The sequence below is a fragment of the Melanostigma gelatinosum genome, assembly GCF_949748355.1.
Source record: "Melanostigma gelatinosum genome assembly, chromosome: 14".
Lineage (NCBI taxonomy): Eukaryota > Metazoa > Chordata > Actinopteri > Perciformes > Zoarcidae > Melanostigma > Melanostigma gelatinosum.
In genome coordinates this window covers 3,468,121-3,482,280 of record NC_136647.1, presented here as the reverse complement: position 1 = coordinate 3,482,280, position 14,160 = coordinate 3,468,121, and the positions used below count along the sequence as shown (strand labels likewise).

General features: G+C 43.9%; 1 protein-coding gene across 9 annotated transcripts in view; it reads right to left on the bottom strand.

Moving 5' to 3' along the window:
* tcf7 (transcription factor 7) overlaps window positions 1–14,160 on the bottom strand; it is a 61,929-nt gene that overhangs the window by 21,902 nt on the left and 25,867 nt on the right. For all 9 annotated transcript variants that reach the window (XM_079283006.1, XM_079282998.1, XM_079282999.1 and 6 more), the window contains exon 4: window positions 4,278–4,404. In XM_079283006.1, coding sequence (XP_079139132.1) covers window positions 4,278–4,404 — 127 coding nt within the window. The remainder of the gene's footprint in view (window positions 1–4,277; window positions 4,405–14,160) is intronic.

The following is a 14,160-nucleotide window of genomic DNA, read 5'->3' as shown; positions in this document are numbered from 1 at the left end:
GAGAAAGATGAGGTCATTAGTCACGAAAACAAACAAAACAACAACAATGTCTCTCGGTGCACCCGGCCCATTGGTTCCTACTTTAGATGTTCATTTAAAAATAAATAATCTCCCAAAACAGCTGGATATTGTAGTTTTCAGCAAACATTGCAGGAATAAAAAGTGCATTTGTTGAGGGACTATTTTCAGCTGCAGATCAATACACATTTGGTGCTCCAGTGAATATTTGCAGCAGCAGGACGTGTACGTGGGTTTGACCCAAAACAAACGAGTGTGTGTGTTCATGGTGATGAAGGAACGTGTCACTCAGTGCACAAATGTGAGAAAACAAAATAGACTATATATATATATATATATATATATTAGTAGGATACATTTTGTTCTTTTCATGGATTTGTTAACAATAAGACGAATATAGAATATCACCCGCCTCATTCTTTATTTAATACTTAATGTTCTGCTCAGGTAACTGCAGCTGTTTGCAGCTGGTTACTTCGCACTCCTGCACACACCCACAGTAATATCACATGAGCGTCTACAGTAAGCGTTCACGTTGCACATAAAAGTGCGATTGTTTCATTTCTGCCTTTTCTTTCTGTAATTTACGCTCTATTGTCCGAGCCAACAGTCATATCGGAGGAAGAGTCAGAGCGCTGCGACGACTGCTCCGTGAGGCGTTACGGCTGACTGACTGGAGACGCGACTGAACTGACTGGACTCAGCAGCTGGTCGCCACGTCAACCACACCACAGTCTCAGAGGAGCGAGATAAAATGCTCTCAAACGAAATGTAAATGAAGTGAGGTATAAATAAAAGATATATATGTTTTAAACAAATTTTAAAAAATGAATCTGAGAATAAAAGAAGAATGATGAGGAAAATAAGAGATTTAAAAATGAACTTCTTCCACTCCGCTGTCACAGTGATATTAGAGTGAGCTTTGACTCAAGCTCTCTGGTAACACTGTGTTTTTTCATGCTCTGGTCAATTTTGAGATTTTGTGCTGTTATACTTCCATAACTATAATTCCATGTCTGACTAGTGGAGACACGTTCAGGTGTTTATTCTACTACTTTGTCTATTTGTGTCTGTAGATTTCTCTTAAATTCACCAAAGGATCCCATTAGATTATGCCTCATTTGCAGATTAAAACATAACATTTCAGAAAACTCGTAATACAATTTAAAAAAAGTCTTAATGTCAGAAATCAACTGGTGAAGTTTCATGGTGATATGTATTAGTTTTGTTCTCTATTCACCTGTAGTGTCTTCTAAATGACTGTAATTTTACAAAACATATTGTAAAGGTTGTTTCTTCTAAATTCGTTTTTTCCAACAAATTTGAAGTGAAAGATATTTTATGTCTGATAAATCAGATGCTGAGAGGAAGGTGTTACAATATATAGACAGAGCACTGACATACGACACAAAGTCTTCTTGTAACTTTCACTATGGAAGGTGAAATGTGGGGGTTTACTACTGAAGGTCCTCCAGTAAGTAAAACAAGAGAGTGGGCGCTGATGGAAACAACACAGGAAGTAAACTGTGCAGTGAGAATACAGTGAGAGCTCAACACACATCAAAGGGGGCTCAAGGACAATAGGTGTCAACGTTGAGCAGAAATATGACAAAACAATGCATGATTATTAGAGTGAGAGCTTCGTTTCATTACTAAGACCAAACAGAAGTGTGTTCACCAAGGTGCACGGTGTCGCTGCTGCATTCACACATTGGATGGCCTCTCAGAAAGGCTTTTAAAAGCCTCAGCCGAGTGCTCGGCCTTCATCTGTTCACCGTAGACTCCCTTCAACCGTGGCACAACACAATCAATGCAAAAGCATCGACTCAGCATCAAACAAACACGCAGCATCTAAACCAGGCCTGAGATCAATCCGAGCGGTCGCAGGGTCACTAACGCGAGAGAGGAGCCAGAAAACATTCGGATCATATTTCTGACTCCTGTCTTGTGAATTCATGGACCATTTCACTTTCTTTTCTTCTTTTATTTTACTCAGAAGGTTATTCCAATGTAAAAATATTAAGGAAAATCACTCTTTTGTTGAACTGGTCACAACTTGCCGACACATGCAACCGCTGGCGTTTAACCTCAAAGTGAATCATTAATCTGTTCTTTCACAGGTATCCAACTGTTGGACGTTTCTCGGGAAGAAACTTGTTTCTGAGAGTTCAACACAGCACAGCGATACAAACTACAGTTATTTAATGAACCTAAATCTGAAAAGTCTGCTGTTGAGAGGCAGTTTCTTTAAGGGTCATGTTTGGGAGCTGGTGTTCCAAACTTAAATATCACATAATTATCTAAAATTTTATTTGAATTATTTGAAAAATGGGCCAAAACATAAACTTTTAAGTTACACAGTGCACTTCATCTCTAAAACATCTTCAATGTAACATCCTACTGCTTGTCTCTTCATGCTTTGTTTCAGTTCTATACTGCAGATTCCCTGTTTCATCACACTTGGATCAAACTACGATGATCCACGTTGAGCTCAGCGAACAGTCCGAGGACAGATAGGTGTGCCTGAAAAATGACATCACTGATGAGGTAACCCCTACCTGTGAGGAGCTGGCGAATGATGTGAGGAGTGAGGTAAGGTGTGTGTGTGTGTGTGTGTCGACTGACTGGAAACAGATTTCAGGTGAGATGGTGTGAGAAAGGATATGTGCAGCAGTGTGTGTGTGTGTGTGTGTGTGAGGGTTTGTTAGAAGCAGGTGGCTCGGTCTGTCATTAAGAGCTGAGTCACACTGTGCTAGCATCGTTCATGGACACACACACACACACACACACACACACACACGCGAATTTCACCTCCTCATCTCATCAGGGCGCGACGTATTAAGCTGTGAGTTTAGTGCAGCCGACCTCTGCCTGCACTCGTCTTTTTCCTATTTGTTGGTGCACGCTATGGCTTGTGTTTGATGATGTTATTTCATTGTTAATGCAGAATCGTTTTTATAGAGATGAACTTTCAAACTCCACATTTGTTATCATTTTTAAACTTGTAGTCTTCAACCCCAACCAACACATTTATCAGATTTTGTGCAACTCCCTCTGGAGCCACAACTCTTTTCTTTCTCTTCACAGTAGAACTCCCCAAGAGCTAAAAAAAGCCTGACTTTGATGTGTAAAATCGGTGGAGCTCCTCTTTTAATGCATGTAAGGTTAGTCCTCTGGGGAGCATGTCAGAAAGTGTGCTCAGATTTTGACTCGTGACTAGACGAAAGACGGCGAGGCAGCCCATAATCCTCTGGGGATCACGAACGCATTCAGCAAATCCAACAGTAATGTGTTCAGATGTTTAGATATCTTGCGAGACAGACGGACCACAACCAGCACTGCAGACACTTTTAAGCTCCACCTCTCGAAAAAGTCCTACAGTGTTTAAATGTCAGGGTGTGTTTTGTTTGTGACTTCCAACCAGAGTACAGCGTGTGTTTGGATGCACAGCGCTCACTAAGGAGAACCTCCTGTGTGCTGCAGCGATGGCTTGTGCGATTGTCACTCTAATTGTTTCCATCTTTGTGTGTGTGTGTGTGTGTGTGTGTGTGTGTGTGTGTGGCTGGCGGTCCCTTCAGAGGAGCAGGCCACTTCAGAAGAGCCGTGGAACCGCCACAGGCTGGCGGAGCCAGTGCTGCCACTTCACACACTGTGTGCGTGCCTGAGTGTGTGTGTGTGTGTGTGTGTGTGTCCATGTGTGAGGAGAGGTGAGGTGGGGGGTTTGATAAACATGAATGTATTGCGTGTGTGTGTGTGTGTGATTAGAAGAGGGTAAAAGAAATAACAAGAATAGGAATATATTATATTTGCTATGTTTTATTGCTTGTGTGTGTGTGTGTGTGTGTGTGTGTGTGTGTGTGTGTGTGTGATTAGAAGAGGGTAAAAGAAATAACAAGAATAGGAATATATTATATTTGCTATGTTTTATTGCTTGTGTGTGTGTGTGTGTGTGTGTGTGTGTGTGTGTGTTCCTGGTAAAACGAGTGTGTGTGAATGTGATGAATGATGTGGCGTCGACAGCACAAACAGATCGGAGTGTGTGTATGTGGACGAAGATTTCAGCAACAATACAGCAGCTGTCTGGAGTCTGTCTGTGTTTACTTCTGTGCGTGTGTGTGTGTGTGAGTGACCTCTTAAATGTTGAGCGCTGTATTTCAGCATCAGTTATGACGGCTGTGTGTGTGTTTTACACAGCGTTTCCATCACTGTTCCTACAATAAAACAGAGTGTGTGAGTGTGTGAGTGTGTGTGTGTCTCACCTGTCTTCTGGCTCATGTCGGTGGGCAGGTGTGGAGGACTCGGGCTGAAGTGCTCGTTGCTGTAGGGCAGCAGGGACGTCAGCGGGTGCATCCCGTGAGACTGCTGCACCACCGACACTTTGTTGGACTGTTGACGAGACAAAATACAAATTAAATTCAGATTAATAACAATAATTCTACGATTACACAAAGTTGGTTGGTGAGATTTAGGGCTGCAGGAGCTCTGATTGAGGAGAGTCTCAAACATACGAAACACTCATTGCAGTCATGTCAATCAGTGTAAACCTGCAAGTGCAGAGACTATGATGACAGGATCGGTCAAATATGAACCAGGAAGTGACTGTAAAGACAGTGTGGGCTGACTTCATCCTCAGACAGATACTTTTCCCATATCTTAGAAATGGAATATCATAGGAATTAAAACGTTGATGGAAATGTTATGAATAAAAGAAATGATGGGTTGTATTAGGAAAATATCAAGGTTGAGATAATCCCAAGCCAAAGACGATCAAAGAACAGGACAATGAGGCACTTTGACCCATTTGCTAAAAGAAGGCATCACATCAACCAGAAAGAAACACAAAATGATTTGAACAAAATCACAATTCCGTCTCGTTTCGTCTCTGATTTCAATCGCTGATATTTGGAGACGCAAACACACCGAGGTGCCGACGCCATTCTCTCAGTCACTCGTGGGGACATTTGTGCGGAGATACAAAAACCCAGCTGAACACACACACACACACACACACACACACACACACACACACGACATCTTAAAGCTGGTTTGGAACCAACAAGATGGGCTGTACTTTGCTCCCATTGGTTTTCAGTGGAGCATGGAGGAGGAGGAGGAGGAGGAGGAGGAGGAGGAGGAGGAGGAGGAGGAGGAGGAAGAGGAGGCCCATTTGATCGATAAGCCTTTGATGATCAAGTGAGGCTGCATGCGAGCTTGTTTGCTTTCATGTTTCTGTTTACAAATGGCTTTCAATAACTTACGTGAAATCCAGTTATTGCTAATGCTCGCAGCATGCCGGCTGACATACGATATGTCACAGCGGTTTGCAAAGATGGAGGCAGCTAACCAGGCAGCGTGTGTGTGTGTGTGTGTGTGTGTGTGTGTGTGTGTGTGTGTGTGTGTGTGTGTGCGTGCGTGTGGACCGGGCAGTGTAACTATTTCGGTGGGAGGCCAGTATAAATAGGCGTCTTTCTGTGCGAGTGGGAATGTGTGTTTGTGAGTGGGTGGTAAAGAAGCATATAGAGTGTTTGTGTGCGTCTCTGAGCCGTGTTAAGTCTTTGAGAAAGCTTGGCGGGGACGCCAATTTGAAAGTATATGAATATATCCGAGAAAAGTTATTTTATTTTGTACATTAGAGATGGACGAGCCTGTGTGTGTAGTGTGTAACATCAGCACTGCAGAGGGGCAGATCTGCTGCTACTCGCTGGGCCTCCTGCTGAGTTACAAAGTGAATACCTTATCACTTAAAGGCAGAGCTTCCACACGCTCCACTCCACATTAAAACACACACACACACACACTTTCCACGGCTCCTTTCCTATCCAGCCACATCTCAAAGTGTCTCATTGGCCACACATGCACAAACGGACCCTCATGTGTATGCTACGCGGCTAGCCTCGGAGCTAAGATCAAACTGCTCAACCGCTTTGAGTGTAGAGACACATGAAAACAAAAAAACGCACTGCTTCTGTACCGGGAGAGGGCCAAAGGGGGGGGAGGTCTGAGCGTGGGGGGAGGACATATAGTGAGGGTGGAGGAGGCGAGGGTCTAGATAAGGTGCTCTGCATTCGGTACAGGCTGAAGAAGCCCCTCAGACACGTGGGAGGAGCCTTGTATTAAGGAATATGGAGAGATTTTGACTCAATGACACGTTGGACACCTCACAGGACGACAACAAAGACAACATAAATCATCCCCGGTGTTTTGGCACTTTCAGAGATTGAATTTGGATGTTGATATTTGGGGGGATTTAAAATCCTAAATTTCCACTGGTATTAGTGATGTCATAGACGATATGCGAACAGTGTTGCAGAGATATCTACTTAAATGAGCATGCTAACCAGCTAGCCGCGGCCCGTCCTGTCTTGTAACACCACGAGTACGTCGAGAGACGATAGTGAGTTTGTTTCATGGATTAAATCCAGTGGCTCTGCTAACTGAAGGTCTAGTCTCCTGGTGGCGGGGAGGACGAAAGGACGAGTCCTTTTCTCGTTTCTGCCAACAAACAAATGATCTAAAAGTGCACGGACGAACAGCCCTGGTTAGTGGCTCAGTAGACTCAATAAAGGCTGACGAAGATCACTCCAACGTTACGTATTCTCGCCCTGTTGTCAGTTAAAAGTTGTCTTGTTTATTTGGAGCGTGTGGCTACAACTTCTGACTGTTGCCTTCAGAACATCTGAACTCGTAGATACATCTGTTGCTGCTCTTAATCACAGCGTATCATGACGCAAATCAGAGATTTACACAGCGAGTCACACAGCTCAGTCCTGGGAAAAGGACACGCTTCAACCTCACTTTGTTTTCAGCAACAGCGATGACATTTTGCAGGGAAAATCCCAAAACTGGGTAGATAGCGTCAGCAGTGAGACGCCATCTGAGTCCACGACTGCTCCAGATATGTAAATGAGTGTTAGCGTGTTGCATAAAAAGAATAACCGAACACTGAAAACCACCATTCCTGCAGACAGCGAGACAGAATATACACAAATCACACCTCACCTCCTGTACAGACGCATGCACACACATTCTGCTTCGACTGATTCTGCACATATGGATGCAAACACACACACACACACACACACACACACACACACACACACACACACACACACACACACACACACACATCTGTGCAGGAGCCTTCAGAAGTAGCGGTGGCTCCGTTTCACGTGCTGAGGTCGGTGTAGCCGTTTTGCTGTAACATTACAGCCGCAAAATCGTCCATTTATGTTTCCTCTCTTCCTCGGGGTAATTAGCCGGCCTTGAAGTGGCTTTCGCTGCGCCTTCCTCTTTTTACACACACTCAGGGAGGCTGACTGAGAGCACTCATTTAACCCCATAATTATCAAGCCCACTGTATTTAAAAAAAAAAAAAGAGAAGAAATCCCCCCCCCCTCCTCACCCCACCACACACACACACACACACACACACTCACACATAATTACCTTAGCTGAAACAGAAGAGCGTGTACATGCATGCGAGAGACACACACACACGTGCGCAAAAGATCAAATGACACATCTTTGAAAACGGAAACTCACAGCTATGTTTTTGGTAACAGAGGAGTAACACATATGTTCAGGTGCACACACACACGCGCACACACACACACACACACACACACATGCAACGTACACACACGGAAAACTTCACCCAGCTATTAATCTACAGGAGTAGAGTTACCCACCCTTGCAGGATGACGTAAATAGTCAGAATAAATCCACAGCACAAATCATGAGTAAATACAGGGTTTTCAGCCTTGATTTACTCGTGTTTTTATTCGGGGAAATATTACGCATACTGGGAAGCCCTGAGGGCCAGTCCGACTGGATCTCCTTCACACATTTTCATTATCTCGAGTTTGACTAGAGACAACGCGGTACCTTTAACTATGTCACACACTGTCTTCATTGGGTACAGAAACCACAGCTAGAGGTAGTTTGACACATTCAGCTACATCGAAAGTGTTTATCACTGCACATGCATTCATTAATAATGTCAGCACATGAAGCAACCCACTGACCAACAGCGACGGCAGCAGCGCTGAATAATAAATCTTGTGTTTGTTGGTCACATCAAAGATGTAATTACTTCAAAGACGCGATTACTTTACAATTAGATATCGACACCTTTCTCTAAAGTGCATGAGGAAATGGTGTCTCTCTGTAGTCTAATTTCACTTGAAAGGCCTTTGATTCATCGCCGTATTGTTGCTGCCTTTTATCTCCACTCTATTTGAACAGAAATGTGCTGCTGAATACAAGAGTTAATGGGATCTCAGACATCGCTTGTTTGTAACGACGGCCCTCCACCTTGACCCTGACACACACACACGCACCAACACACACTCGTACGTATGCATTTCACATACACATGCAAAGAAACGCGGTTGCATGCTTACGAGCGCGCGCACACACACACACACACACACACACACACTTACACACACGAGCGCCTTCATTTAGAGGGCCGTATGCTGATAAAACACCTCTAATGTATTCTTTAGTTTTCAGATGACACACTAAGTAGATCCGTCTCTTTTTAGATTTGAAGCGGAAATTAAAGCGTCCTCCTTTTGTTCGGCCCCTGCAGAGTGCTTTTGAGTCCAATGTCTTTAATCTCACATTTCGCGGAGATGGCTCATTCACTCGCTTCTTCTTTCACGGTCATCCTTGCTCTGGTGTGCAGGAAATACATTTCAAAATAAATAAATAATAAGTAATACGCACAGTTGAATTAATGGTGGATTCACTTTGCTCCCTGCGATCCTTTCAAGTGGCTGCAGGAGAGAGCGCTCTCACAAAGACATCTGATGTTTGCTCATCGGGGCTGCACTTGATAAACTGTCTGTCAAGGACAGAATGAAAAACAACCGCTCGGTGATCCTGTGTATTGTGTGAGTCAAACCAGATCTGTGGATTGAGCGTTGCGGCATAATGTGCCACTCGAGGAGAAACCGGTGGCTCCTTTAAGCTTCAGATGTGCTGCAACTCAGAAAATATCCTGAAGACTCAACGGTACGGAGGATCAGCGTATCTTTCTTTTGATTGCTTCAAATGTAAGGCCATTCACGTTCTTCATGTTAAGTTGTCAGTGCTGTCATAATGACCGTTAACAGAGTACGCGAGGGCAGCAACACAATGGGAGAGGGCAGAATACCAGCTTATATGTTGAACAACCACACACACACACACACACACACACACAGAGTACACACACGTGATGAGTTTTGGGATTTGTGGGGGGAGGAAAAAACCCTCCGAGTGTAACAGCGCGGTAAAACTCCCCACACCTGCAAGCAGAGTGAAAGTGCGAAAGAGAGAAAGAGAGAAACAAGGACGAGACGTGCAGAGAGAGAAAGAAACAACGTGAGCGAGAAGAAGCAGAATACGACTCCTCACAAAAGGAAGTGAGAATCTCACCGAGCGTTTGATCCCGTGGACGGAAACTCTCGACCTAGATCGGACCGATATTACATTTGATCCGTATTAGATCCGATTTGATGGACTCCAGCGATAAGGAAGGTTGGTGTGTGTGAGAAGTGAAAAGGCTCCACTGTGGGAAATACCTGAACTACTTGACATATAGACGGATTCTGAAACTGTGACGATGACTAAGAACAACATTGATATGATTAATATGGTTCTGAAAAGAAAAGGTCTCTGGGGTTGCAGAGAGGAAGACCGATTTATAGGATCTCGTTTGATTTATGATAATTTGAGATGCGCAAAAATACTTCATATATAGATTTCTATAGATTTCTTGACTTGGTATGTCACCCCTTTATCTCTGGATAAATACAATACCTGCTGTTTTCATCTGCACTAAAGCTGCATTACGTCATTTATATGAAGCATCTTTACTAAACTTGTCATTGAAATGTCTCATCTTCTCCTCCACTCCACTTGTCTAATTACTGGTGACAATATCTCACAGCACTCAATGTAAGACACAATCACCAAACCAGTTTTTAGACAATGCACCTTGAATATCTTAAATTAAAAACCAGTACTTCCAATACTACTAATACTTTCAAGCATGAGTGCTTCTCAAAGCGCTTGGTTAAGTTTAGGTCCAGCGCTTTGTAGAGCTATATTTACCCCCCCCCCACAGTACCACCCTGGTGACCCGCTGTGCCCGCCGTGACCCCCCACAGCCCGTCCCACCCCTGCAGCCGGTCTCGAGATGTGAGTAGGTCTCCAAATCTGGAAGTCATTGCCTTCTCCAGAGTCAGGAGCCCAAAATGAGAGCCTCTTAGTTGGAGGTTTGGGCAACATCAAAGGCCCGGCAACCATAACAACGCAGCTATGTTTAAAAAAAGGCCAAACACCCCCCCCCCCCCCCCCCCCCCCACCAACAAGGCCGCCCACTCCCCAATTACACACACACACACACACACACACACACGAATGCATGTATGCAGGGACACGCCCAGTGGTGTGCATGCAAACACACAACACATGCGTCCACTGCTGCCACACACCACTGGAACATCTGGAGTGCGGCCATGATGAATCAGTAACCACTGCTCATTACTAACGGACAGAAACACTGTGTGTGTGTGTGTGTGTGTGTGCATATTACTATGCGTACTGACGTTCAGAGATCAATGATTCCAGCATTTACTGGGTTTAGATCAGAGAAAAGCCCACATCTGTTTGGATAAAGTCAGTAAAGATGCGTATGATCTGATCACTGTTCATTATCTCACTATTTAGTTTTAATGAACCATAACTCTCCTCTACCTCTCCGAGCTTTACCAGGGAGGACAGCGAGGTGAAGGGATATGTATTTGCTCGATATTTTAAAAACTGTTTCCAGTATTTTTTCAGTCTATTTGTTCAAATGTGACGTATTTTAAAGGAATAATAACTCAATGAAAAGTGGATTCGGCATTCATCCATCTAAACGTTGTTCCTGTAAAGAAGGATTTGTTGTTAAATCTAAAGGTTTTAAATCTTTCTATTGGAGAATAATATGTATTTAACGAGTTTAATCGGTATTGTGTTCATGTATTCATTGCCTGTAATTGCTTTTCCATCCTTTCATATTCACTGTCGATGTCATTTCTTTGTACGAGGCTTCAGGTAACCAGACCCTCACAGGTGACACGGACAGAGCTGCTGCAGCAACCGAAGATTGACGAGAGACTTTGATCATCTGGTCGTCTATAAATGACTGACTGACTGACTGACTGATTGACTGATTGTAGCAGTGTAATACCAGACCAGACTTGAGAGAAAGAGAGACAGGAAAGAGTTCAGATTCACTTTTTCACACCCGATGTGGTGATAAACCCTCTTCAGGACAGACGGTCGTCTCCGGTCCGTAAACATCACATCCAACCCTACGATGGTATTTAGAGATGAGTCATGGCTCCCTTAATGAGTGGACCGGGGACAGACGAGCCGGCAACTTTCTCTCCTCGACCGCGGCGACGGTTTCGCTCCGGCAGAGGAGACCCTTTAATGATCGGCCCTGAGAGGAGATAATTAATGGCGTACTTGTTTGTTTCGATCAGTTAACAACTTCTTTGTGACATCCGGGGCAATCATCCGCAACAAAAACATTGACACGGGGAGTCGAGAGGAAACAAGGCGACCACAGAGGACGTAAATCCTCTCAGAGACACACTTCCTCCAGGGTTCGGCTCCTCGAACAATAGACGTTACAACGGCTTCAGGCCACAGACATATTTGTCTCTTGGTCTTGTGGGAGCCGGTTAGCAGAAGCAACAAAAAGATGAAAAGATAAAAATCTAGCGGTTTGATGGCAGCATTGTCGAAAAAGCACCATAGAGAAGGCGTCTGTGTCTGCATTTATTCTCAGGCAAGCAAAGCGGGATGGTCTCCAGCACTGTGTTTGTCTGGCCTGGTGTGCCGGCTGTGGTTTGGGATGAACGGGTGTGTTTGCAGTGACCTTTGGGTGAATCTCCTGCCGCCTACTGTACTGTGTGAGGGGAAGGAAACGACGGGCCTGAAGATCCCCAGGAGGTGACTGCCATCCTGTCCGGAGGTTATGTGGTCCCGTCCCTCTGCAGAGATGACTGAGCAGCGTCTACATCTCACTCATTGTGAAACCCCCCCCCCCCCCTCCCCGGTGAGGACAGCTTTCACTCACATGTGCTCGAATGGGAAATGACAAAATATGAGAAAAAACCCATGCAGTGACGCGTTTCCTGTGTGTAAGTATCTATTTATTACACAAACATGGCCGCTGAATACCACAGTAAAAGAGTCACAAAGATCACGGTGAAAGCACAAATATCTGAGCTTGTACACGACTGAAAAAAGTTGAGCAATTGTTCCGACTGATTGATTTGTGGATTGGCAGCTATTTACACGACATAGCAATCATTCCATCAAGGAAAAATGCCAAATATGTGCCGGCTCCAGCGTCAACAGTGTGAGGGTTTGCTGATTTTCTGGGTCTATATATTGAGGAGCCAACATATGATCCTTAAAAGTTATCATTCACGTTCTTCAACACACTTTTAATGGGATTTGTTGTATTACATCTTCATCTTCACATCTATAAATATACGTTTTTATACCTGTATAAGCTAAAAAAAAGACAATTTTCCACCTGGACGCCTCTAGAATATCTGTCACTTCATGTATTTATACAAACAGTATGAGTGATTGTATCTGTTTATGTGTACATGCAGGTTTTCCTCACATGTACTTGTACCACGCATGTGTGTATTTCTAGCATGCAAAGTGTTTTCTCGTGCTCGTGCGTGGCCGACTCCTCGTGCAGGACAACTCTTGGTGAGGTTTTTGTGGAAGCAGACGGCTCAATCAGCTCCATGCGTTGTGCCCTCTGGGCCGCCGGTTCACTCCACGTGCACGCCGCTTTCTGTCTGATCGGCCGCTTTGATGTTTGTATCACAATAATCTCGGCCCTGGGCGTTTGTGTGTTTGGGGAGCATTGAAGGCCATGCAAAATAACCCAAAAAAGGAATATTTTTCGGATACGCCTTTTTTATTTATTCGCACACATCACATACACACTGTGGGGCTATAACAAGTATTCATGTTAAATGTTTTTGCACAAATTTGCATTTGATTTGATACTATTTAAACCTGTATATACTTTATACTTTTAAAGAATAAACCGAAAACTAAACAATTTACGCTTCCAATTTTTTCCATGTTGCACCACTTCTTCAGAAGCCCGATGTAACATCTTCAAAACGCTTGTTTTCTCTGACAAACTGCCCAAAACCCAAACATATTCCACTCTCTATTAAATAAAGACAGAGGAATAAATGAGAGAATGTTTGAGAACGATTCATTCATTACCAAGAAAGCTGCAGATCATTATTCGATGTCAGTCAGCTAATAGATGCATAGCTTCAGATGACATCAGGTAGGATAACCAGAGCCCCGAGGCCTCGTCCAATCAGCTCTCCTCTTTCATCCCGTCTCTCAGAGATCAAGCGAGCCGACTCCGAGCCGCTTTAAAGACCATCCTTCACCACAGATTACGGTCGTTGCTACAAACACCTCTGACAGCCGGTTATTTATCGGCGCTGACGACCAGTGTCCAAGTCTCCACCGTGCTGTTCTTCATCTTCAGGGGGAGGCCCAGAGTAGTGACCTCTGACCCTTACAGACTTCATGACAGTAAGTGGAGTGGTTTTCTGGTTTTACTTTGGGTGTTGACAGTACTTGATCTGTGCTTCAACTCATTTTTCATGTATTTTTAATTCGTTCTTCACAAAGCTGACTTTTGACATTCTGCAAACAGTCCTTCAGAGCAGAGAAGAAAAGTTTAAGCTTATATTTCTATCTACTTTGTCACTGTAAAAGTCTAACTTTTCTGAAATCCTTGAAAGGTTTTTAGAGATTCAAGGTCTCTGCAGAACAGAACAGCGTCTACGATCAGTTGCTGTTATAATATATTTCTGAATCAAACGTCCTTAAACCCAGTGAACCTGAAGTTAGAGCATCTTTAACTTCTGCACTGTGACGTATTTCACAGTGAAACGGAATACTTCAGCGGTGCACATTAGCAGGAGGGATTTAAATAAAATCCTTTGCATTTGATTGGACTGCTAAAAAGTGGGCGGGCTTAGAATGTGGCGCAATACAGAGCTACGATAGAAATAAGAGGAAAAATCAACATAGATCGTCATT